The 27,799-nt window shown below is 46.0% G+C and overlaps 2 protein-coding genes across 2 annotated transcripts in view; both read right to left on the minus strand.

Moving 5' to 3' along the window:
• The window catches only part of LOC311119430 (NLR family CARD domain-containing protein 3-like), a 75,830-nt gene that overhangs the window by 37,045 nt on the left and 10,986 nt on the right, over positions 1-27,799 (minus strand). The window lies entirely within an intron of this gene.
• Positions 25,361-26,833, minus strand: LOC311119429 (stonustoxin subunit beta-like). Its single transcript, XM_084194123.1, has 2 exons — positions 26,794-26,833; positions 25,361-25,951 (listed from the first exon to the last, which is right to left on the minus strand). Exons 1-2 carry the CDS (start codon positions 26,813-26,815, stop codon positions 25,425-25,427), a joined length of 549 nt encoding a protein of 182 aa, XP_084050249.1. The 5' UTR covers positions 26,816-26,833; the 3' UTR covers positions 25,361-25,424.

Here is a 27,799-nt window from a genome sequence, read left to right on the forward strand (position 1 = left end):
TTATGGAAGGTGACAGTGGAGAACAAGAAGAGACTGTTAGCTGAGAATGAAAGGGTGGGGAAGGAGAGGGTGAGAGAGAGGAATGGATGGAACCTCATAAGAAATGGTTTGGAGACAGCTTTGGCCAAAGCAGACCAGGAGAGGAATCAGACCCTAGTAGCCTGGAAGGAGGACAGGGGGAGATGGGCCAAGGCCAAGGCTGGCCTACGAAGCCTCTTGGATCAACGGGGGGAAAGATGGATGAAGGAGAAGGAGGAGATTAAGAGGAGGAGCACGCAGGCAGCAGAGGAGTGGATAATTGAGCTGAGAGAGAAGGAGAGAGCGATAGAGGCTCTGGAAAGAGAAAAGATGAGGATTCTGTGCCTGAATGGACAAGAGAAGAAGGGATGGGAGATGGAAAAGAGAGAGATGGAGAAGGAGAACTGGAAGATTACAGAGGAGCGGGAGAGAAAGAGTAGTGAAATTGAGAAAATGCAAAGGGACAAAGAGAGATGGGCAATAGAGAAGAGGGATGTGGTGGAGAGGATGAAGGAGGCGTACATAAAGCTGTACCAGATGCAGACTGTCCTGAGGTTCAGAGAGCAAGAGCAGGCACAGGTACAGTACTCAATTTAACCAGTCACAGTTCAGGGAGGTCATAAGTCACCTCCTAATGGTTATACTATCAGATTCAACAGATTAAGTTGACTGCATGCTAGAGAAGGAGTAATAATAATATTTCAGATCACTGACCAACATGTATGGACTTTCTCTTTCAGATGGAAACTAAACGCGCCCAGAGAGTCAGGGCAAAGCAGGAGAAAAAGGAGAGGAAAGAAAGAGACTTGTTGGAGAAGAACAAAGTAAAAGAACTGCTCAGAGCTAGAAAAGCAGAGAGTAAGGAAGAAGTGAGGAAGAATAAGGAGAGGGTGAAAGCCCACCTGGACGAGGTGGCAAGGAACTATAACGAAAAGAAACAGAGGGAGAAAGAAAGAGAAAAGCTGTTGAAAAAGGCATATGGTAAAGAAAATCACATGGTGTACATCCCAGACCTCATACTGAAGAAGATGTAAGAACACAACGCATATGGAAGAGTAAATATTATCAGCTAGCATTGGTCAAAAGTTCATTTCTATCTTCTTTCATTTAGTGGAATACTTCATCAATAAAATAATATGAGCATTTATTTGTCAGCATTCATTCCCATATGGAAGAAAGAACACACAAAATATGAGAAAAGTATAAGATGTGGATTAAAGGTTGATGTGGTTACTGGATAATGCAATGTGAAGGGCTAGATTCTATCAAATCGGAGGTGGAACTGCGTTAGAGATGGCAAATCCACAAGCAGCTCCTTGCATTAGCTTATCGCGTACACTGCCATTGGATGCAACGAGAGAGAGAGAGAGGCATCAACAGAATACCCTTAGGTGCATGAATGCCTAGTGTGTTTATGTATACGTGTGTGTCAGAGGAGGCTGGTGGGAGGAGGTATAGGAGGACAGGCTCATTGTAATGGCTGGAATGGAATAAATGGAAGAGTTTCCATATGTTTGATGTGTTTGATACCGTTCCATTTATTCCATTCCAGCCATTCCAATATGCCCATCCTCCTATAGCTCCTCCTACCAGCCTCCTCTGGTGTGTGTGTGTATGTGTCAGTGGTACACGCCTCCGATGAGCAACACTGCTCTTACCCCCTGATCCCCCATCAGCGGCTGTCTCCTGCCCCCTCTCCTCCATCCCTCTCTGGCCCACTCTCCTGGCCCCTCTCCTCCATCCCTCTCTGGCCACCTCTCCTGCTCCCACTCCTCCATCCCTCTCCTCCATCCCTCTCTGGCCTATTCTCCTGCCCCCTCTCCTCCATCCCTCTCTGGCCCACTCTCCTGCCCCCTCTCATCCATTCCTCTCTGGACACCTCTCTGGCCACCTCTCCTGCTCCCACTCCTCCATCAATTATTACACTGAGTCTGGCCTTGACCTGGGCCTCCCGGTACCTCTCTGTCATCTCACCAGTTTGTAGTGGCAAATACAAAAAGTTATTGATGCCACTTACCAGTGACCTGGGGATAATTCCATTGCACACAATCCAATAAAAGAGAGAAATCCAATAATTTTTGTCCATTTATTTTCGTTATTTTCTTAAATCATTGTCACTAACAGAAAGAGTACGATATGAAACGGTTGAAAATTGTCTGTGCTCTCAGGCACACTTGTTCCCACCCACACAATGTTAATGTATTTTTTATTTTACCCTTATTTTACCAGGTAAGTTGACTGAGAACACATTCTAATTTACAGCAACGACTTGGGGAATAGTTACAGGGGAGAGGAGGCGGGATGAATGAGCCAATTGGAAGCAGGGGATGTGGTCCTCTGTAGCTCAGCTGGTAGAGCACGGCGCTTGTAACGCCAAGGTAGTGGGTTCGATCCCCGGGACCACCCATACACAAAAAAATTTATGCACGCATGACTGTAAGTCGCTTTGGATAAAAGCATCTGCTAAATGGCATATTATTATTATTAATATTAATTAGGTGTCCATGATTGTATGAGGGTCCAGATTGGGAATTTAGCCAGGACACCGGGGTTAACACCCCTACTCTTACAATAAGTGCCATGGGATCTTTAGTGACCACAGAGAGTCAGGACACCCATTTAACATCCCATCCGAAAGACGCCACCCTACACAGGGCAATGTCCCCAATCACTGCCCTGGGGCATTGCGATATTTTATTTTAGACCAGAGGAAAAAATGCCGGCACTTGCAGTCTAGGTAGGGCTTCATGTGCGAGATCTCTAATAGCGTCATTCTAGTGGAATCCAGAAAGAACAAAACCCTGTCCTCAAACATTTACATTTTATGTATTTAGTCTTCATAATCATCGTCCTTCATCAATTGTGTCTTTTTATTTTTATTTTTGCAAATTTAAAAGACCTAGCTAGCTAAAAGACAAAGTCAACCGGTTCCTTTAAAAATTGCAGCTAATTTTCTCATTCACCTGGCAGCCTTTTATATATTCAATGGGGGGGAAATGTAAATCAGCGGGGCAGTCAGGTGCTAAACAGGTAAATATAGGGATTAAATCAATAGAACACAAACATGATGAATAGCTCCTACAACCCCCTATTCTCTATATAATGCACTGGTCAAAAGTAGTTCAATGTGAATAGGGTGCCACGTGCTCCGTCATCTCGCTGAGTCTGGCCTTGGACTCCCGGTACCTCTGTCATCTTACCTGTTTGAAGAAGCCATTCGTAGTAATTACCGTCTGACCATTTTCAACAGTGCAGCTTTGCTAAGGACTGATCTGAAGTCATGGTCCATATGGAAGTAGATTCTCCCAGGGCTTGCCAGGAATTGTGGCCAGGTATTTCCTCACTCCTCGGCACATTGCACCGATTAAAGAAGAAAGTTGTCCACTGAAAATGTATCTTCTAAAACTCGCTTTACGCCACAAGCTTGAGTGATGGGGTTCACTTCCAAAAAGGCATTTCCTATATAGCCATACTATAATTTAAAGGCAGACATCAGCGGGCAAACAATTATTTAAGATGAATTCAAATTGAAGGATGATTTAAGCGACGAGGGATAGAAGTTGGAAAACCTCATTATGTCATCACGTCAGACATCACTCTTAAACTTGCTGGAACTGTAATTGAGACTGAGAGTTGAGGTTAAGTTTTATAACTTGTATATAGATAGATAGGATGGAAAACATTATTAACCCCCAAGGACAAATTGATTTAATTTGTTCGAGGGCCAATGTGGGGGTCACAGGTCAGGATCAGACCACCTCCCCTAAAGCATGACACGGGAAAGGTCAGGGGGGCAGATTCCCAGCCAGTAAAACACCCTGAGTGGAAATGTGTGTGTATGTGTCCTCATCTCCTCTACCACTCAGCGGGTTAATGTCTATCCATCCTCCCGCTGGCTGCAGCAACAGGAAGTGAGGTCATGCAGACAGTGTTTTATCAGGCCTTCAGGGAGCCAGTAAATCAGTTCTGTCTGTGTGTGTGCGTGTGTGTGTGCGTGCGTGCATATGTACATGTGCAGTCAGGGTATACGGTGCATGACTCCAAAGGGTAAATCACGCTCTATGTGTGTACTCTCTGTATGAGAGTGTGGGCCTCTCTTAGCAGCAGAGATCTGTCAGTTATGCGGGAGTATGTGGGAGTCCTCTACTGTTCTACAGTGAATTATCTTGGCACCTCAGCAAACTCATCATCGTCTCCCAAAGTACCAGCAGCTTCCCCTTCTCTTTCCTCTCTGTTTGTCTTTCCCTCCGTTGTCTTCTCTCTTCTTTCATTAAGAGCTAAATAAACCAGTGAAGAAGCCTAGCACCACTAGGACTGTGTTCCAGAGCTAGGCATGTCCAGTTGCTCTCTATCCCTCAGTGTTCTGTTGACACATGTCAGGAGGGAACCGATGTGGATGTGGTGGAGTAGTCAGGCGCAGGACACAGAGGTTAAGTCCAACAGACTTTAATAATCCAAAGTCAAATGTCCAAAAGTAACACGACCTCGACAAAACAAGAGGCGTGGGAGAATTACGCATACACGCGTAAACACTAAACACAAAACAAACAGAGTGCAAACACGTAGCTCCGAACAGCATGACAGTGAAAACAACACACAATCATACTAGTGCAAAACAAGGAACTTATACGACACGTAATCAACACACAAATGGACACAGGTGTAACAGACAGACAAAAGCAATCAAATAACGAAAACATAGAGCGGTGGCAGCTAGTACTCCGGGGACGGCGAACGCCGAAGCCTGCCCGAACCAGGAGGAGGAGCAGTCTCGGCCGAAACCGTGACAGTACCCCCCCCTTGACGCGCGGCTCCAGCCGTGCGCCGACCCCGGCCTCGGGGACGGCCAGGAGGACGCGGACCCGGGCGCGTGGGATGCCCACGGTGAAACTCAGTCAGGAGGGATGGATCGAGTATGTCCCTCCTGGGCACCCAGCACCGTTCCTCCGGACCGTACCCCTCCCACTCCACGAGACACTGGAGACCACTCATCCGGCGCCTCGAGTCCAAGATGGTCCGGACTCTGTACGCCGGGGCCCCCTCGATGTCCAAAGGGGGCGGAGGGGTCTCTCCTATCTCATCTTCTTGGAGTGGGCCAGCTACCACCGGCCTGAGAAGAGACACATGGAACGAGGGGTTAATATTTTTATACTCTATAGGCAGTTGTAACCTGTAACACACCTCGTTCATCTTCTCAGGACTTTGAAGGGCCCCACAAACCGCCGACCCAGCTTCCGGCAGGGCAGGCGGAGGGGCAGGTTTCGAGTCGAGAGCCAGACTCGATCTCCCGGTGCGTATACCGGTCCCTCACTGCGGTGGCGATCGGCGCTCGCCTTTTGTTGACGGATGGCACGCTGCAGATGGACATGGGCAGCGTCCCACGTCTCCTCCGAGCGCCGAATCCACTCGTCCACCGCAGGGGCCTCGATCTGGCTCTCGTGCCATGGTGCCAGGACCGGCTGATAACCTAAAACACACTGGAAAGGTGTTAAATTGGTGGAGGAGTGGCGGAGAGAGTTCTGGGCCATCTCTGCCCAGGGAATGAACCTAGACCACTCCTCCGGCCGGTCCCGGCAAAAGGACCTCAAAAACCTACCCACATCCTGGTTGACACGTTCCACCTGCCCATTGCTCTCTGGGTGATACCCCGAGGTAAGGCTTACCGAGACCCCCAACCGTTCCATGAACGCCCCCCAAACTCGGGAGGTGAACTGGGGACCTCGGTCAGACACTATATCCTCGGGGACCCCATAGTGCCGGAACACATGGGTAAATAGGGCCTCAGCGGTTTGTAGGGCAGTAGGGAGACCCGGCATGGGAAGGAGACGACAGGCCTTGGAAAACCGATCCACAACGACCAAAATGGTGGTATTCCCCTGGGAGGGGGGTAGGTCGGTTACGAAATCCACCGATAGGTGGGACCATGGTCGTTGTGGAACGGGCAGGGGATGTAGCTTACCCCTGGGCAAATGTCTAGGCGCCTTACACTGGGCACACACCGAGCAGGAGGAGACATAAACCCTCACATCCCTAGCTAACGTGGGCCACCAGTATTTCATGCTAAGACAGTGCACGGTCCGGCCAATACCTGGATGTCCAGAGGAGGGTGATGTATGAGCCCAATAAATAAGACGATCACAAATCTCGAGCGGCACGTACGTCCGCCCCACAGGACACTCGGGGGGAGTAGGGTCGGTACGCAGTGCCCGCTCGATTTCCGCATCGACCTCCCATACCACCGGAGCCACCAAGCAAGACTCCGGCAATATGGAAGTAGGCTCGTTGGACCTCTCCTCTGTGTCATACCGCCGGGACAGGGCGTCTGCCTTACCATTCTGGGACCCAGGGATGTATGTGATCTTAAAAACAAACCGGGTTAGGAACATGTTCCACCTAGCCTGACGAGGGTTCAATCTCCTAGCTGCCCGGATGTACTCCAGGTTACGGTGATCAGTCAGAATGAGGAAAGGGTGTTGAGCCCCCTCAAGCCAATGCCTCCACACCTTTAGGGCCTGGACTACGGCTAACAGCTCCCTGTCCCCAACATCATATTTGCGCTCCGCCGAGCTGAGCTTCTTGGAGTAGAACGCACAGGGGCGGAGTTTAGGTGGCGTGCCGGACCGCTGTGACAGAACTGCCCCAATACCGGTCTCGGACGCGTCTACCTCTACTTGGAATGGCAAAGAGGGATCCAGATGCGCCAGCACAGGAGCTGAGGTGACCAGGTTCTTTAGTTTGACAAATGCCCTGTCCGCCTCAGCCGACCACTGCAAACGAACTGGACCCCCCTTTAGCAGGGACGTAATGGGAGCTGCAACCTGTCCAAAACCCCGAATAAACCTCCGGTAGTAATTAGCAAAACCCAAGAACTGCTGCACCTCTTTTACCGTTGTTGGAGTTTGCCAATTACGCACGGCCGATACCCGGTCTACCTCTATCTCCACACCAGACGCGGACAACCGATAACCCAAAAAGGAGACGGACTCCTGGAAGAACAGGCATTTCTCTGCCTTGACATACAAGTCATGCTCCAACAGTCTTCTCAACACTCGGCGCACCTGGGCTACATGCTCGGCTCGTGTAGAAGAATACACTAGGATGTCGTCGATGTAAACTACTACACCCTGCCCATGCATGTCCCGGAAAATCTCGTCAACAAAGGATTGGAAGACTGAAGGAGCATTCATTAACCCGTATGGCATGACGAGATACTCGTAATGACCCGAGGTGGTGCTAAATGCTGTTTTCCATTCATCCCCTTCCCTAATGCGCACCAGATTATACGCGCTCCTGAGATCCAACTTTGTGAAGAACCGCGCTCCGCGTAACGATTCCGTCATCGTCGCAATCAGTGGAAGTGGGTAACTGTATTTAACTGTGATCTGATTGAGACTACGGTAATCAATACACGGGCGCAATCCCCCGTCCTTCTTCTTCACAAAGAAGAAACTCGAGGAGACCGGGGAAGTGGAGGACCGTATGTATCCCTGTGCCAAGGACTCGGCTATGTAAGTCTCCATAGCCGCTGTCTCCTCTTGAGACAGGGGATACACACGACTCCGTGGCAGAGCCGCTCCTGTTTGGAGATTTATCGCACAGTCCCCCTGTCTATGAGGAGGTAGCCGTGTTGCCCTCGATTTGCTAAACACAAGTGCTAAATCCTCATACTCAGGGGGAATGCGCAGTGCGGGCACTTGGTTCGGACTCTCTACCGAGGTCGCCCCTACGGAAACACCTAAACATCTCCCTACACACTGGGCAGACACTCCATAAGAGCTCTCTGTTGCCACGCTATGGTAGGATCATGGGTGCTTAACCAGGGAAGGCCCAACACCACGGGGTACGCAGGAGAGTCAATCAGATAAAACTGAATGATCTCCTCATGACCCCCCTGCGTCGTCATCGTCAGTGGTGCTGTGACCTCCCTGATCAGGCCCGACCCCAACGGCTGGCTGTCTAATGCGTGGACAGGAAATGGAGCTTCTACCGGCCGAAGGGGAATTCCTAACCTACAACAAAATGCCCGATCAATAAAGTTCCCAGCTGCGCCTGAATCTACTAGCGCCTTATGCTGGGAATGAGGTGCCACCTGTGGAAATCTCACAGGAATACTCATGTGACCAACAGAAAGCTCTGGGTAAGTGGGGCGCCTGCTCACCTGAAATGACTCCCCAGTGCGTGGCCTGTTGTCACCTCTCCCAGGAGACCCTCCCCAGCACCTGGCCGCGGTGTGTCCTCCACGACCACAGGTGGTGCAGGGGATGGCCCCCCTCGGGTTACCTCTCCTCCTCTCTCTAGCGCCAGCACCCCCGAGCTCCATAGGAAACGGCCCGGAGGTGCTGGAGGGCGGAATGGACGACCCCCACTCGGGACGTCCGCGGGTAGCCAGCAGGGTGTCTAGACGGATGGAAATGTCCACCAACTGGTCGAACGACAGGTTGGTGTCCCTGCAGGCCCGCTCACGACGAACGTCCTCTCGTAGGCTACACCGGTAGTGGTCGATGAGGGCCCTCTCATTCCACCCCGCATCCGCTGCTAGTGTCCGGAACTCCAGTGCGAACTCCTGTGCGCTCCTCTTCTCCTGTCGGAGGTGGAACAGACGCTCTCCCGCCGCTTTCCCCTCAGGTGGATGATCGAAGACAGCCCTGAAGCGGCGGGAGAACTCCGCGTAGGTGATGGTTGCGGCGTCTATTCCCCTCCATTCGGCGTTGGCCCACTCCAACGCCTTGCCGGATAGACAGGAGATGAGGGCGGAGACGCTCTCGTATCCCGAGGGCGCCGGGTGTATGGTGGCCAGGTAAAGTTCCACCTGCAGGAGAAATCCCTGACACCCGGCTGCAGAACCGTCATATGCGAGAGCCGAATGCCACTGGGTTCCGGTGCTGAGAGAGGAGGACTGGCCGTTGGTGATGGGATGTTGTAAGAGTGCGTGGGCACCTCTCGATTCACCAATCGGCGCAGAGTGTTGGACACATCCTCCATGGCGGCCCCGAGTTGCCGGATCATGGTGTCCTGGTAGTTGATCCGGTCTTCCAGGGATTCGGGTGCCGCCGCTGTTCCTGCTGACTCCATGTTGGTGTGTTGTTCTGTCAGGAGGGAACCGATGTGGATGTGGTGGAGTAGTCAGGCGCAGGACACAGAGGTTAAGTCCAACAGACTTTAATAATCCAAAGTCAAATGTCCAAAAGTAACACGACCTCGACAAAACAAGAGGCGAGGGAGAATTACGCATACACGCTTAAACACTAAACACAAAACAAACAGAGTGCAAACACGTAGCTCCGAACAGCATGACAGTGAAAACAACACACAATCATACTAGTGCAAAACAAGGAACTTATACGACACGTAATCAACACACAAATGGACACAGGTGTAACAGACAGACAAAAGCAATCAAATAACGAAAACATAGAGCGGTGGCAGCTAGTACTCCGGGGACGGCGAACGCCGAAGCCTGCCCGAACCAGGAGGAGGAGCAGTCTCGGCCGAAACCGTGACAACACATCCTATCATTACTCACTGCTAGTTGTTCAGCAGGATCCATTCTGAGTTTTCAGTCTATGTATAGTCTTCCAGAGGCTAAACATGAACAAATCTGATGTTTTCCACTTAAAGGAAAATATAAAAGCATACTTGGAGGCTGCTCGGAGGCTTTCTTCCCCACCCCAAGGCCGGTATAGCTCTACCAGTGTTGCCAGATTCTATTGCCACTTTCTAGCACAATCAGAACCAAAATCCTGCCCAATCCACTAAAAAGTAGCCACATTTTAACAGATTTCTCTGTGAGCTGGGTGGGCGGGATTTGTATGTTTCTTGCATCGCATTTCTTTTAGGTGTGAAACTACCCAATCTGGCAACACTGAGCTCTACCTCCAGGACCACCAGTGGTAATGAGGGGATAGTAGAGAGGGGCCAGGGGAGGAAGCAGAGGGGGTTATGGTTGTAGTTACTGGTGCTTCTTCATTTTAACAGAGGTGTGGTCTCCTTGATGGCTTTCTCACACTCCTCTCTCTGGACTGTTAAGCACTTTAGGCCCTGATCTCTCCCCCTACCTTCCTTTTCACTCCTCCTCTCAGACCAACAGCCCTCCTCCTCTGTGTTAGTCTTCAGCTGTGACAGACGCACAGAAGGGTGTCTCCCCTCCTCTAAAAGCTCAGACACACCGGTTGGATTGTCAAACGTTTGCCTGCCGACAGTTTTTTATTTATTTTTATTTCACCTTTATTTAGTACTTAGCACCTCTGAACAGTGTCGGCAGTCAATCTCTTATGTGTTCATTTACATTTACATTTTAGTCATTTAGCAGACGCTCTTATCCAGAGCGACTTACAGTTAGTGAATACATATTTTATGTATTCACTAATGTATTCACACTGTATTTGTTCACACAGCAAAGACCTTGGAAGTCGTCAGCCACTCAGCCTTGTTAAAATACTCCAAACCAGAAGGTGGTAGTAGCGTTGTTTGGCAATGGATATATGTGCGTATTGCATATGGTCTAGATTCCAAGTTATCTGCGCTAATGTCGTTATTTTGTACAAAGCCCTTGTTGATACTAGCCAGATGGCCACTACTAGATAACTACCTAGCAAGATGATGAAGAAACAATTTAAGGCACTCCTAGCACCACTAGGACTGTGTTCCAGAGCAGTGGCGGCTCCTGAAAAAATTCTCAGGAGGGGCAATTTTTCTGATGATTTAGGTGACCTACACACATTTTTAAAAAGATATGTCCAGCAACAACATGAAGACAGGGGCAGCATATAAGTCAATACCAGAAGCATTTATTGACTGATCTCAAAAGTGTTGGCTTACAAAATCAAAATAAGTTATCACAGTAAAAATAATCAAGGGTGTTCTTTCACATTCCTCAACACTGCATAAACAATATGCATTTCCATAAACAAATGAAATATCAGCTGAAAATACAGCATCTTGGTATTTGTTCAGATTGCAGGATCAACAAGAGCTTTTACCACATTTTTTGCCTCATGGTTGAATTGGAAATATGTGCACCTGAGCATAATTCACAACAAGCAAGCAGGAGCTTTTGATAGAGGCTACTGAAAACATTGATGCAAGTTATTGGTAATAAGACATTTTTATAGACTTCCATATTCTGCCCTCTTGTATAGATTTGTGAAAATGAACAGTGATAGACATTTTGCTTGAAAACAGAATTTGAAAGTAATTTCTAGAAAAGGTAAACACAGCTATCTGTATGGCTTTGTAAAAATGAACAACCATATTCTGGCCAATTGTATAGATTTGTAAATATGAACAACCATATTCTGGCCAATTGTATAGATTTGTAAAAATGAACATGAACAGATATTTTTTTTTGTTTTACTTTTTTTTAAAATGAAAAATAACTATTTTAAACAACATCAACTGTGAACTGATTTGGGCGTGTGTGTGTTAAAGAGACAGGGAGGGAGGGACAAAGAGAGAGAGAGGCTACATTACTTGTACTGAAACTGTTCTCTTCTCTGTTTCAATACAGCAAAGCGTTCAATGACTTTCTCATTGAAATCAGGCATGCTGAGGACTAGTTCCCTCTCCATGGAAAGCATGGCCAGTGCATTCAGACGTTCCTGGCCCATTGAATTTCGCAGGAATGTCTTAACTCGTGTCAAAGTTGAGAAACTTCTCTCAGCTTCAGCTGTTGTCATGGGAGTAGTTATGAGGATGTTCAACAGAGTCACAGTCTCAGAGAACGTCTCCTGGAGGTTGTAGCTCATGAGAACCTGGTACAGTGCCAGTGCACCACAGTCTCCCTTGAATTCAGGATTCTCATAGATCAGAGATAGTTCTGTCTTGAGCTTTGCCTTGCTCAGCATGGGGTATGCATTCACAGTGGCATTCAGAGCCTCATCAGGAAATGAATGGCAGTACCTTTCAAACATGTCTGCTTGCAGTAAGGTAGCACTCACAAGGTGGCCAGAGAAAGAGAACCTTTCTTTGGTGTGATCCAGGATGGTGTTGCAGACCTCTTCAGACAGCCTCTGCTTCTCCTCTTCTCTCAAAGCTGTTCTGGGTCTTTTGGCTCCTGTTGCTTCTTGCAGCTGCTGTTGAGAGGAGTCCCTGAAGGCAAACAGACCAATGTGTTTGTTGGCTTTGTACAGTATTGTTGTCTATGTGATGCACAGGTATATGCAATGTATCCATGATGTATAGTACAAATACTTCAGTTCCACTTAAAATGGGCAGGGATGCATAAAGTCTTTAGTGTTTAAGTTAGCCTTTGTGTCTCACATAGCCTGGATGTTCAGCACAGTATACAGTGGTGCTCATAAGCTTATGATCCCATGCTAAAGTTGACTAAAAAGAGGAATAAAAAAGAAAAGAAAATTGGTGTCCATAAAGGTTGGATTTTCCAACTTTTTTAATTAAGTCATTAAGATAAATTTCCAAAAGATTATTTTTTTATTTTTTTATTCCTCTTTTTAGTCAACTTTAGAATGTGTTCATACACTTATGAGCACCACTGCACAGTACACATAGTATATAAAATAAAATAGATTACACCACTGGCCATATATAATGAGAATAATGTAATTTCAAACACAAATGCAGTCTCCTTTCATGCATACATTTTCAAATAAAGCTCTGCTTTGAGAAAGATCGAATGATATTGTTTAATCTTACCTTATGGCCTGCACACTGCTTGTGAAGCTGTCGAGGGCACTTTTGATAAAGACAGCATCGATGTCCTTCTTCTGTAGCTTCTGGTACAGAATGTCGACGTGGGGCATGATTTTGTGAAAAAGCCGCAGGAAAAAAATAAAATCTTCATCATGCAGCATCCTCACGTAGCCAGATGCCTCTCTCACTGTGCCCTGGTCAAATGAACCCAATGAACCCGTCCGGATGGCTTCAAAACATTCTATGAGGTCGTCTCGATTCTCGTAGACAGTGTTCACGGCTCTGCTGTTGAAGTTCCACTGTGTGGATGAAGGTCTGGGCAGTCTTCGTGCAACAGTCTGGTCAAGAATGCTGGTGCGTTTGGGTGACCGGGAAAAAAAGTTGTAATCCCGCTCAGATCGGAAAAGAAAATGTTCACTTTTTTGATGCGAGAAGTAGCTTGCTGCATGATCAAATTCAGCTGATGCGCATAGCAATGCACGTAATGGGCATTCTTGAAATGCTCACGCACCTTTTTCTGCACACCAGCCTTCTACATTTACATTTACATTTTAGTCATTTAGCAGACGCTCTTATCCAGAGCGACTTACAGTTAGTGAATACATATATATTTTTTTTATACTGGCCCCCCGTGGGAATCGAACCCACAACCCTGGCGTTGCAAACGCCATGCTCTATCAACTGAGCTACATCCCTGCCGGCCATTCCCTCCCCTACCCTGGACGACGCTGGGCCAATTGTGCGCCGCCCATGAATCTCCCGGTCGCGGCCGGCTGCGACAGAGCCTGGATTCGAACCAGGATCTAGTGGCACAGTTAACACTGCGATGCAGAGCCTTAGACCACTGCGCCACTCAGGACACTTCTCTCCCCTCATCACACTGGCTCCATCGTAAGCTTGCGCAATGAGTTTGACTTTCTCGTCATCGGCAAAAAGACCGTTCAGTCTCTCCAAAAGTACACTGGCGATTGAGACAGGTTGATTCCGAGATGGGAAGGAACTCAAAAAAGCGCTCCTGCACTTTGTGCTTGCTATCTATGTACCTCAGCACAAGCACCAACTGTGTCTGTGTAGAAACGTCCGTGGTCTCGTCAGCTTGGATAGCTACGAAGTTCGCAGACTTCACCTCCTCCACAATATGTTCCCTCGTGACCGCTAGCATACACTCCAGTAGCTCGTTTTGAATGGTCTTTGATGTGCCCTTGAAAACTTTAGCATTTTTAAGATGGTCATCAAACACCTCATCTAATTGTGCCAAAAAGTTGACAAGTCCAAGAAAAATACCAGGGTTGGTGGAGCCCACAGTTTCATCTTTGCCTCGCAAAGCTAACTCAAACACGCCGCAAAACTTCACACACTGGATTAGCCGGCTGAGGATATGGCGGTTCTTGCTAACTTCATCGTTGTGGCGGCGGACAGCTAGCCTGTATCCCTCATCCAGTTGAGTGGCAATATTCACTCTCCCCAAAGCAGAAATTCTCAAACAGCTATCCATGTGGGTCTTTGACAGCTCATGTTTCTTAATCTTTTCTGAAAGATGGTGCATGTCGGTTACACCAGTCGCTGTCCAAGCGGTGCTGTCTGAAGTGCCGCCTTCAGGGTGAATGAGTAAGCAGGGGTAGCAGAAAACTGCATTAGCTACATCGCAGCCTGCTAGCCAGGTTTTTCGTTCATACCAATTTTTGGAAAATCCTCGGGTGTAGGACTTCCCCCCTTTAGTAGAAACCTGTTGAATTATTAAATTTGGTCTGGGAGGTCCTAATTGTTTCGTTGCCAATTTATCTTCATTTGTTCGCCGACAAAAAGGAACTTCATTCAAAGACACAATCGAGTTGCACTGAAGCCTAGCCATGTTGATAGTAGTAGTGAATTGATTGAGGCTGCTACCCTCTCTTTTCTTAGTTACGTTCATGTGACGAAAGCGCGTAAGTGCAAGCCCACAGATACCCATTGAGATTGTATTGAAGGCTCTGAAATTTGAAAAAAATAGATTTTACATGGGAGTCTATGACAGAAGTTCTGGGCGATTTTCAATCTGACTGAAATCGCCCCAAAAGGGGGTGGAGCCATTTGAAGCACGACTTTAGCCTGATTGGACATTTAGTGGCAGTGTGGCACTGTGGCAGATCAGACGTATAGATTACAACACTGATAACTACTGTTGCCGTGATATAATTGATTAGAAAAAAAATTCCTTCCTTTTCCCGTTTGGCAGTGCGTCGCCCATATCGCCCTATTGAACAGGCCGTCCCTGTTCCAGAGCTAGGCATGTCCAGTTGCTCTCTATCCCTCAGTGTTCTGTTGACACATCCTATCATTACTCACTGCTAGTTGTTCAGCAGGATCCATTCTGAGTTTTCAGTCTATGTATAGTCTTCCAGAGGCTAAACATGAACAAATCTGATGTTTTCCACTTAAAGGAAAATATAAAAGCATACTTGGAGGCTGCTCGGAGGCTTTCTTCCCCACCCCAAGGCCGGTATAGCTCTACCAGTGTTGCCAGATTTTATTGCCACTTTCTAGCACAATCAGAACCAAAATCCTGCCCAATCCACTAAAAAGTAGCCACATTTTAACAGATTTCTCTGTGAGCTGGGTGGGCGGGATTTGTATGTTTCTTGCATCGCATTTCTTTTAGGTGTGAAACTACCCAATCTGGCAACACTGAGCTCTACCTCCAGGACCACCAGTGGTAATGAGGGGATAGTAGAGAGGGGCCAGGGGAGGAAGCAGAGGGGGTTGTGGTTGTAGTTACTGGTGCTTCTTCATTTTAACAGAGGTGTGGTCTCCTTGATGGCTTTCTCACACTCCTCTCTCTGGACTGTTAAGCACGTTAGGCCCTGATCTCTCCCCCTACCTTCCTTTTCACTCCTCCTCTCAGACCAACAGCCCTCTTCCTCTGTGTTAGTCTTCAGCTGTGACAGACGCACAGAAGGGTGTCTCCCCTCCTCTAAAAGCTCAGACACACCGGTTGGATTGTCAAACGTTTGCCTGCCGACAGTTTTTTATTTATTTTTATTTCACCTTTATTTAGTACTTAGCACCTCTGAACAGTGTCGGCAGTCAATCTCTTATGTGTTCATTTACATTTACATTTTAGTCATTTAGCAGACGCTCTTATCCAGAGCGACTTACAGTTAGTGAATACATATAATGTATGATTTAATACGGCCTGTATCTCTGGTTAGAGATGTAATGTATGATTTAATACGGCCTGTATCTCTGGTTAGAGATGTAATGTATGATTTAATACGGCCTGTATCTCTGGTTAGAGATGTAATGTATGATTTGATACGGCCTGTATCTCTGGTTAGAGATGTAATGTATGATTTGATACGGCCTGTATCTCTGGTTAGAGATGTAATGTATGATTTAATACGGCCTGTATCTCTGGTTAGAGATGTAATATATGATTTAATACTGCCTGTAGCTCTGTATTACAGCAAGTCAAATAGAGATGAGTGAAAAGTGGAAGTGTGACTTCTTTCCCCAGTGATTTCCTAAGGCTGAGGTATTTAGTCAGTTATCAGTTGTTCCACACCAACGCTAGATGAGGCTGAATGGCAACAACACCACACATGACTGAAATGCAACTCATTCATCTCATTAGTACATTCATATTCAGTCTATTGAATATTCCATCAATGAAAAGATGGATTTCTTGATTAATGTTTTATTAAACCTTCCAAAGTGACACACACCTATAAAATAAAGGAAGTTCATCAAAATAAGTTATTGATGGGAAGATTAATTTACTACATTAATTATAGTCACAGCCTTTCCTCTGCATTTGCTCAACTGGAGGAATGGGATGGAGAAATGATTTACAATAGGCAGGGTGGGGCCCAACTGGAGGAATGGGATGGAGAAATGATTTACAATAGGCAGGGTGGGGCTCAACTGGAGGAATGGGATGGAGAAATGATTTACAATAGGCAGGGTGGGGCTCAACTGGAGGAATGGGATGGAGAAATTATTTACAATAGGCAGGGTGGGGCTCAACTGGAGGAATGGGATGGAGAAATTATTTACAATAGGCAGGGTGGGGCTCAACTGGAGGAATGGGATGGAGAAATGATTTACAATAGGCAGGGTAGGGCTCAACTGGAGGAATGCGTCCCAAAGGGCACCCTATTCCCTATAACTTTGCCCTGTATAATGCACTACTTTTGACCAGAGGCCTATGAAACCCTATGGAACCCTATGGAACCCTATGAAACCCTATGGAACCCTATGGAACCCTGTGGAACCCTGTGGAACCCTGTGGAACCGTATGGGCCCTGGTCAAAATGTGGAATACATTCCGTCTGTTGATGAAGCCACCTGAAATTGGTTTGAGCTACTTTACACCATTGGTAAATACATGAGACCAGAAGAAATGTGCAAGTCCACACTTTGGTAGAAGGACAATGGATATGCAGCCAATGTTAATGGACACACACCTTTGAGTCAAACTCTGCTTGTTCATTGTTATTCATGGAGATGAAGTGCATTTAGTTGATTTGGTGTCCTTAGAGAAAATGAGGAGGCTTCAACAATACCACACGTCTTGTATGTATCTTCTCTTAAGGTGCCAGAGGAAAGACCTATTGTTAAACAGAAGGGAGAGGTGTCCCAATGTCCTAACTGCCAGGGGAAAGACCTATTGTTAAACAGAAGGGAGAGGTGTCCCGATATCCTAACCGCCAGAGGAAAGACCTATTGTTAAACAGAAGGGAGAGGTGTCCCGATGTCCTAACTGCCAGGGGAAAGACCTATTGTTAAACAGAAGGGAGAGGTGTCCCGATGTCCTAACTGCCAGGGGAAAGACCTATTGTTAAACAGAAGGGAGAGGTGTCCCGATGTCCTAACTGCCAGGGGAAAGACCTATTGTTAAACAGAAGGGAGAGGTGTCCCAATGTCCTAACTGCCAGGGGAAAGACCTATTGTTAAACAGAAGGGAGAGGTGTCCCAATGTCCTAACTGCCAGGGGAAAGACCTATTGTTAAACAGAAGGGAGAGGTGGAATTCTGGCTGTGCCATTCAGGAAGTGAATTATAAATCTGTGAAGGTACAATTATAATGATGGAGCTGTCTATGAATCATCCCAATGTCAATGATTTAAAAAGCGATAAATCTCAACACTAGCCGTCAGTTATTAAGGCAAGTATGGAATTATTTTTCAGACCTCAGAACTCTGGGAGTTGGTGGGAATGGACCTGGTGGGGCCACTTGTACCCAACAGTGGTAACTACACCTACATCTGCACAATGTGGGACTACTTCACCAGGTGGATGGATGGAACCGTTCAAAGGTAGGTACTAAGACTGTATACAGTGACAACCTGCTATGCATTCTAAGTATTGAGGTGTACAATCTGGCCTCTACCATGTCTGTCAGATGTCCAACAATTGTACTTGTATTTTCAGGACCCTCTGGTGGATGAGCAGCCTGAAAGGTGGCCTGAATGTTTAGAGTCCATCATGTTTGGGCTGAGGACCAAGAAGCAGATGACAACTGGGTACTCTCCTTTCTTCCTCCTCTTTGGGAAAGAGGGGAGGTACCCAACGAGGTCCCTCGAACATTTCAGGAAGTCAGTGATCTGGAGGCTCCTCAGAGGAGGAAGGGGAGGACCATCCTCCTCACTGAATTTCATAAAAATAAAATCATTTTTAGATAAAACTATACTAAATATAATCACATATCACCAAATAATTATTTAATATTATTTTGCAAAGAAGGTCTGCATTAGCCTCAACAGCACTCTGTAGGGTAGCACCATGGTGTAGCCGGAGGACAGCTAGCTTCCATCCTCCTCTGGGTACATTGACTTCAATACAAAACCTAGGAGGCTCATGGTCCTCACCCCCTTCCATAGACTTACACAGTAACTATGACAGGAGGACATCCTCCAACTTATCAGAGCTCTTGCAGCATGAACAAACATGTTGTCCACCCAATCAAAGGACCAGAGAATGAATCTAGTACTGAAAACATAAGCTACAGCTAGCTAGCACTACAGTGCATAAAATGTGGTGAGTAGAGAGAGAGAGAGAAAGATTGTCATTTTTTTTCAGTTTCACTTACTTAGCTAGCAAATGCAGCTAGCTAGTTTAGCCTACTGAAACACTCTGCTCAAACAGAGGGATGCTATGTTAGCTGGCTGGTAATGACTATCCAACACAACACTGGAACTCTTCCAAGTCAAGGTCAAGCTTTTGGTATTACAAATGTATTGCCACTGGGGCCCCCCGGTGTAACTGCTTACTGACTGTACACTGTAACGTTACTGCATGATTGTAGCGGGTTTACTAATGCGTTAGTTCTATCAGCTATGCTGACTATGACATTACTTTAGCAAATATGGTGACAACTATGTTGATTTTAAATATACATATTAACAGTAAACACAAAGGGTGTGTAAAACATTATGTTGCCTTGGCTGATAAAAAGGGTAGATTGAATTTCTCTTGGCAGTTGTGGCTCCCAGGTCTACAGCCAATCAAGGACTAGCTACCCATCCCCCACTGCTGCTCTCACCCCCCACCCCCCACCCCCCACCCCATCCCCTGACATGCTGGACTCTCAATAATCCCCTCCATGAAAACTGGGGGTCAGCCTGATGAACCAAACTACCCAATAATCCCCTCCATGAAGACTGGGGGTCAGCCTGATGAACCAAACTACCCAATAATCCCCTCCATGAAGACTGGGGGTCAGCCTGATGAACAAAACTACCCAATAATCCCCTCCATGAAGACTGGGGGTCAGCCTGATGAACCAAACTACCCAATAATCCCCTCCATGAAGACTGGGGGTCAGCCTGATGAACCAAACTACCCAATAATCCCCTCCATGAAGACTGGGGGTCAGCCTGATGAACCAAACTACCCAATAATCCCCTCCATGAAGACTGGGGGTCAGCCTGATGAACCAGACTACCCAATAATCCCCTCCATGAAGACTGGGGGTCAGCCTGATGAACCAAACTACCCAATAATCCCCTCCATGAAGACTGGGGGTCAGCCTGATGAACCAAACTACCCAATAATCCCCTCCATGAAGACTGGGGGTCAGCCTGATGAACCAAACTACCCAATAATCCCCTCCATGAAGACTGGGGGTCAGCCTGATGAACCAAACTACCCAATAATCCCCTCCATGAAGACTGGGGGTCAGCCTGATGAACCAAACTACCCAATAATCCCCTCCATGAAGACTGGGGGTCAGCCTGATGAACCAAACTACCCAATAATCCTCCATGTAGCCTGATTCTCTCTCACAAACATACATAATCAAACATGTTTTTTCTTCCAGTCTCACCTGAACACCGTTTTTACCTGTTTATTTTCATATCAGCCATTTTGCGATTCCAGCCTCACCTGAACACTGTTTTTACCTGTTTATTTTCATATCAGCCCTTTTGGGCTTCCAGCCTCACCTGAACACAGTTTTTACCTGTTTATTTATCTGCAGTGTTTTGTCTTTCACTTCTTTTCTTTGGTGTGAATAAATAAAACCTAAAACCTAATTGAGAAATGTTTTCACTTGCAATGACTTGTTATGTTTAAACCGTGATTTAAACTGAGACTCAGTGATATGACATGTAAGGCTGTGTGTCTGCCTGTATTCATATATGTACCTGATTTCCATTCAGACTGCTTTGTCCAGCCAAGTGGCACTTTGTGGGATACATTGAATGTAATGGAGTTGAAGTTGTGTTCCCAGCTGTCCACAGGATGGCGCCAGAGCAGCATAACTGGACTGGTGGGACCTGAGTAATATCCCAGGGAAATACACTATATATCAAATCAAATCAAATCAAATTGTATTGGCCACATGCGCCGAATACAACAGGTGCAGACATTACAGTGAAATGCTTAATTACAGCCCTTAACCAACAGTGCATTTATTTATTTTTATAAAAAAAGTAAAATAAAACATCAACAAAAAAGTGTTGAGAAAAAAAGAGCAGAAGTAAAATAAAATAACAGTAGGGAGGCTATATATACAGGGGGGTACCGGTACAGAGTCAATGTGCGGGGGCACCGGCTAGTTGAGGTAATATGTACATGTGGGTAGAGTTAAAGTGACAATGCATAAATAATTAACATAATATACACAAGTATGTGGACACTCTTCAAATGAGTGGATTCTGCTATTTCAGCCACACCCGTTACTGACAGGTGTATACAATTGAGCACACATAGTTACACAGTGCTTTCGGAAAGTATTCAGACCCCTTGACATTTTCCACTTTTTCAGGCTTATTCTAAAATTGATGAAATTGTTTTTATTTTACTCATCAATCTACACACAACATCCCATAATGACAAAGTTATGGGTTTTTAGAACTCCTGTGTTGTCTTGGTTGTGTGCTTAGGCTTCTTGTCCTGTTGGAAGGTGAACCTTCACCCCAGTCTGAGGTCCAGAGCGCTCTGGAGCAGGTTTTCATCAAGGATCTCTCTGTACTTTGCTCTGTTCATCTTTCCCTCAATCCTGACTAGTCTCCCAGTCCCTGCCACTAAAAAACATCCCCACAGCATGCTGCCACCACCATGTTTCACCGTAGGGATGGTGCCAGGTTTCCTCCAGACGTGACGCTTGGCATTCAGGCCAAAGAGATCAATCTTGGTTTCATCAGACCAGAGAATCTTGTTTCTCATGGTCTGAGAGTATTTAGGTGCCTTTTGGCAAACTCCAAGCGGGCTGTCATGTGCCTTTTACTGAGGAGTGGCTTCCGTCTGGTCACTCTACCATAAAGACCTGATTGGTGGAGTGCTGCAGAGATGTCCTTCTGGAAGGTTCTCCCATATCCACAGAGGAACTCTGGAGCTCTGTCAGAGTGACCATCGGGTTCTTGGTCACCTCCCTGACCAAGGCCCTTCTCCCCCGATTGCTCAGTTTGGCCGGGCGGCAAGCTCTAGGAAGAATCTTGGTGGTTCCAAACTTATTACATTTAAGAATGATGGAGGCCACTGTGTTCTTGGGGACCTTCAATGCTGCAGAAATTTTTTGGTACCCTTCCCCTCGGCACAATCCTGTCTCGGAGCTCTACGGACAATTCCTTCGACCTCATGGCTTGGTTTTTGCTCTGACATGCACTGTCAACTGTGGGACCTTATATAGACAGGTGTGTGCCTTTCCAAATCATGTCCAATCAATTGAATTTACCACAGGTGGACTCCAATCAAGTTGTAGAAACATCTCAGGGATGATCAACGGAAACAGGATGCACATGAGCTCAATTTCGAATCTCATAGCAAAGGGTCTGAAAACTTCTGTAAATAAGGTATTTCTATATATTTGCAAACATGTCTAAAAACCTGTTTTCACTTTGTCATTATGGGGTATTGTGTGTAAATTGATGGTGAAAAATAACTAATTTAATCTATTTTAGTATAAGGCTGTAACTTAACAAAATGTGGAAAAAGTCAAGGGGTCTGAATACTTTTTGAATGCACTGTAGATATGGTGTGGACTGTATACTCAATACAATCTAAATCTGATACCTCACTGTCTGTCTTGGACTGATACTGCTTTTTAAACTGCTCTGGTCAGTCTACTCAAATATTTGGACTATACATTTTTCTCTCTACAAGCAATACTTTGATAATTTGTCATTTCTAATAATGACACATTCATTTATGAATAGATATGGCAGGTTGCAGGACACTGATTTAACTGAAAATGTTGAAAAATATACTGCCAATATCTTCCCCACCAAAGAATAGCAGTGTGGTTTTAATATGATTTGACTCTTTGCAGGCTGTCAGGCTGTCTAGTCAAAGAGGAAGGCTGTGCTTCTCTGATCTCAGCTCTGAGGTCAAACCCCTCACACCTGAGAGAGCTGGACCTGAGCTACAATCACCCAGGAGACTCAGGAGTCAGACTGCTCTCTGCTGGACTGGAGGATCCACACTGCAGACTTGAGAAACTCAAGTATGTAGAGGGTTTATGTCAATGTTCATATCAGACATGTTGGAGTTATCAGGCTAGTTAAGACAAACATTCTGACCACCACTTGGACAAAGTTATGCGATGTCCGTCTCCAGTCCTTTTCTGCCGTCCATGACGATGTTAACTCCAGTGGTGGAAAAAGTACCCAATTGTCATACTTGAGTAAAAGTAAAGATACCTTAATAGAAAATGACTCAAATAAAAGTGAAAGTCACCCAGTAAAATACTACTTGAGTAAAAGTCTAAAAGTATTTGGTTTTAAATATACTTAAGTATCAAAAGTAAATGTAATTGCTAAAATATACTAAAGTATCAAAAGTAAAAGTACAAGTATAAATCATTTCAAATTCCTTACATAAAGCAAAGCAGACGATTTACTTGTTTTTAAAATGTACGTTCAGCCAGAGGCACACTCCAACACTCAGACAATTTACAAACAAAGCATTTGTGTTTAGTGAGTCTGCCAGATCAGAGGCAGTAGGGATGTTCTCTTGATAAGTGTGTGAATTGGACCATTTTCTGTCCTGCTAAGCATTCAAAATGTAATGAGTACTTTTGGGTGTCAGGGAAAATGTATGGAGTAAAAAGTACATTATTTTCTTTAGGAATGTAGTGAAGTAAAAGTAAAAGTAGTCAAAAATATAAATAGTAAAGTCAAGTACAGATACCCAAAAAAACGACTTAAGTAGTACTTTAAAGTATTTTTACTTAAGTACTTTACACCACTGGTTAACTCTCTTTCTTAGCTAGCTTGACTATGCACTTGCCTCTGCTAGCAATACACTGTGCTAACATTAGCCTAGACTGGACCACAGAAAATAACAGTTTTAAACAGTTGTAAAAACCCACTTCTTCCAGACAGAATAGTTCCTGTAGATTCAGACTTACTCATCACCAATCTTTTGTTATGTCTCGTGGGTTTCATAACCACGTCTATATAACAATTCAATAATGATGAGACGGGAGACAGGAATCAGTTCAACCATTTATCTGGAATGTGATCATCTCAATACATACAAACCCCCATGATGCTCTGCAGCACTACCCCAATATACAACAAATACATAAATAAGTAAATGGACACTAAATAAAACTAATAGAGGAATTTAAATGTTCAGTTGTAGAAAGTAGGGCCATGGGATAGGGTCAGAAAGGTCAGTATGTTTGATAACTGGTTACAGAGGTGACATAACAAGCATAAGGTCCATTATAACACAGTGAAGTAGAGGTGGGAGCTAAAAGCAGACATGGACAGTGAGACGGTGTGAGGAGGTCAGGGGTGAAACACTAGATCAGGACAGGTAGAAATGGCAGGGCTGGAAATAGACACAGAGACACATTCTGATCATGGCTCAGACCTGACCTGAGACACCCAAACAGAAGATGCCATAGCAAAGTCCTGTCCAGTAGGCTATATGGGATTTCCTTTCATCAAAATCCAACATATTGAAATGTGTCCAGTGTGTGTGTGTGTCCAGTGTGTGTGTGTGTCCAGTGTGTGTGTGTCCCCAGTGTGTGTGTGTGTGTCCAGTGTGTGTGTGTGTGTGTGTGTGTGTGTCCAGTGTGTGTTTGTCCAGTGTGTGTGTGTGTGTCCTGTGTGTGTGTGTTCAATGTGTGTGTGTCCAGTATGTGTGTGTGTTCAGTGTCAGTGTGTGTGTATGTGTTCAGTGTGTGAGTGTGTGTGTTTCCAGTGTTTGAGTGTGTGTGTTTCCAGTGTGTGTGTGTGTCCAGTGTGTTTCTGTCCAGTGTGTGTGTGTGTGTTTGTGTGTGTGTGTGTGTGTGTGTGTGTGTGAGTCCTGTGTGTGTTTGTCCAGTGTGTGTGTGTGTCCAGTGTGTGTGTGTGTTCAGTGTGTGTTCAGTGTGTGTGTGTCCAATGTGTATGGATGTGTGTGTCCAGTGTGTGTGTGAATCCAGTGTGTGTGTATGTGTGTGTGTTTGTCCAGTGTGTGTGTGTGTGTTCAGTGTGTGTGTGTGTGTGTGTGTGTGTGTGTGTGTGTGTGTGTGTGTGTGTGTTCAGTGTGTGTGTGTGATCAGTATGTGTGTGTCCATTGTGTTTGTGTATCCAGTGTGTGTGTCCAGTGTGTGTGTGTGTGTGTGTGTGTTCAGTGTGTGTGTGTGTCCAGTGTGTGTGTGTGTCCAGTGTGTGTGTGTGTGTGTCCTGTGTGTGTGTGTGTATGTGTCAGGTGTGTGTGTCCAGTGTGTATGTGTGTGTGTGTCCAGTGTGTGTGTGTGTGTCCAGTGTGTGTGTGTGTCCAGTGTGTGTGTGTGTGTCCAGTGTGTGTGTCCTAAGTGTATGTGTGTGTGTGTCCAGTGTGGGTGTGTGTGTCCAGTGTGTGTGTGTCCAGCGTATGTGTGTGTGTCCAGTGTGTGCATCCACTGTGTGTTTGTGTGTGTGTGTGTGTGTGTGTGTTCAGCGTGTGTGTGTTCAGTGTGTGTGTGTGATCAGTATGTGTGTGTCCATTGTGTTTGTGTATCCAGTGTGTGTGTCCAGTGTGTGTGTGTGTGTGTGTGTTTGTGTGTGTCCAGTGTGTGTGTGTCCAGTGTGTGTGTGTGTGTGTGTGTAAGTGTGTATGTGTGTGTCCAGTGTCTGTGTGTGTGTCCAGTGTGTGTGAGTGTGTGTGTCCAGTGTGTGTGTGTGTCCAGTGTGTGTGAGTGTGTGTGTGTGTGTCTAGTGTGTGTATGTGTGTACTGTGTCCAGTGTGTGTGATCAATGTATGTGTGTCCTGTGTGTGTGTGTGTGTGTGTCCAGTGTGTGTGTGTGTCCAGTGTGTGTGTGTGTGTGTCCAGTGTGTGTGTGTCAGTGTTACCATGGTTATTATTTACAGGGACACTGAGGAGTCAACATCATAAACCCTAAACCCTGGATAGAGGGGCTCAGTGAATGTGGAGTGGAATGTGTTCAGGTGGGTCAGTGTGTCAGAGGAGACTCTGTAGAAGGACAGAGTGCCGGCTGGCCAGTCCAGATACACTCCTACTCTGTGGGAGCCGGAGGAGGGGACGTCTATGGTAGTGGACTTCTTATTGTGCCAGGCAGAGTAACTGTTGTCAGAGCAGAACAGACTCCAGGACTTGTCATTGTATCCAATCCTACAGTCATTACTCCATCCTCTCCTGCTGATTCCTTTATATGTCACTCCTATATCAGCCCCACTCCCACTCCACTCTACCTCCCAGTAACAGCGCCCAGTCAGACCCTCTCTACACAGCACCTGGTCCCAATCCTCAAATCTCTCTGGGTGATCAGGATACGGCTGCTTCTCTCTCCTCCATGTCACCTTTCTGTTCTCCTCAGACAGAGAGAGGTCTCTGTTTACTGTGTTTGGGTCCAGTGTGAGATCACAGACATCTGATGGATGAAACCAGACACAATATTAGAAATCATCATCATTCACATTAGAATGTTAACTCACTTTTCACTAATTCATTTAATGTAGATGTTTCTAGGTATCAAAAGGAGAAGTTAAGGTAACTTGAGACTTGAATGATCATATGTTATACTGTATGGTAATATAAAACACACTTATTCCCATTAATTACACACACACACAAATCCTGAACAAACACAAACACACACACTTATACTGAACACACACACACACACACACACACACGCACACACACACACACACACACACACACACTGGACACACACACACATCCTTAACAGACACACACACACATCCTGAACCCACACACACACACTTATACTGAACACACACACACAATCACTGGACACACATACAAATCCTGAACACACACACACACACACTTATACTGAACACACACACACACACACACACACACGCACACACACACACACACACACACACACACTGGACACACACACACATCCTTAACAGACACACACACACATCCTGAACCCACACACACACACTTATACTGAACACACACACACACACACTGGACACACACACACATCCTTAACACACACATACACAGACACACACATTTCTAATGTAACAGGAACACGCCACACATACACGTACACAGACACACACATTGTCAAAGCAACTCTTTGTAAACTTTGGTGTCCCTGATTTGTGCTTCTGTAGAACTACAGCTGATATTTAATATGACCAAGTAAGTAATGATGGTGGTCTTTGACTTTGACTTCACTTGAATTAAGACTTATTCTTAGTCATATTCTTCACAGCAGTCAACACTCACATTTTCTAAGTCCAGGTTTCATTGTGTTCTCTCCACCATGTTCCACACTGTAGCGGTAAGCAGAAGAACAGACAGTCATTGAGGGATACACCTGAACTCACACACACACACACACACACACACACACACACACACACACACACACACACACACACACACGCTTGTACAAGCGGTGGTAAAAATGTTTGTCTTTGTGTGTGTCCAGTGTGTGTGTGTGTGTGTGTGTCCAGTGGGTGTGTCCATTGTGTGTGTGTGTGTGTGTGTCCAGTGTGTGTGTGGTATGTGTGTATGTCCAGTGTGTGTGTGTGTGTCCTGTTTGTGTGTGTGTGTGTGTGTGTGTGTGTCCAGTGTGTGTGTCCAGTGTATGTGTGTGTGTGTGTGTGTGTGTGTGTGTGTCCAGTGTGTGTGTGTGTGTGTGTGTGTGTGTGTCCAGTGTGTATGTGTGTCCTCTTTGTGTGTGCCCAGTGTGTATGTGTGTGTGTGTCCAGTCTGTGTGTGTGTGTCCTGTGTGTGTGTGTCCAGTGTGTGTGTGTGCCCAGTGTCCAGTGTGTGTGTCCAGTTTGTGTCCAGTGTGTGTGTCCAGTGTGTGTGTGTGTGTTTGTGTGTGTGTGTGTCCAGTGTCCAGTGTGTGTGTCCAGTGTGTGTCCATTGTGTGTGTGTGTTCAGTTTGTGTGTTTGTCAAGTGAATGTGTGTGTCCAGTGTGTGTGTGTGTCCAGTGTGAGTGTGTGTGTGTCAAATGTGAGTGTGTGTGTGTGGGTGTGTGTCCAGTGTGTGAGTGTTTGTGTGTCCAGTGTGTGTGTGTCCAGTGTGTGTCCAGTTTGTGTGTTTGTGTGTGTGTTCAGTGTGTTTGTGTGTGTGTCCAGTGTGTGTGTGTGTCCAGTGTGTGATAGTGTGTTTGTGTGTGTGACCACACACACACACACACACACTGGACACACACACACACACACACACACACACACACACTGGACACACACACACACTGGACACACACACACACACACA

Source organism: Coregonus lavaretus (genome assembly GCF_964263955.1).
Source record: "Coregonus lavaretus genome assembly, contig: HAP1_SCAFFOLD_1273, whole genome shotgun sequence".
NCBI classification, from domain to species: Eukaryota; Metazoa; Chordata; class Actinopteri; order Salmoniformes; family Salmonidae; genus Coregonus; species Coregonus lavaretus.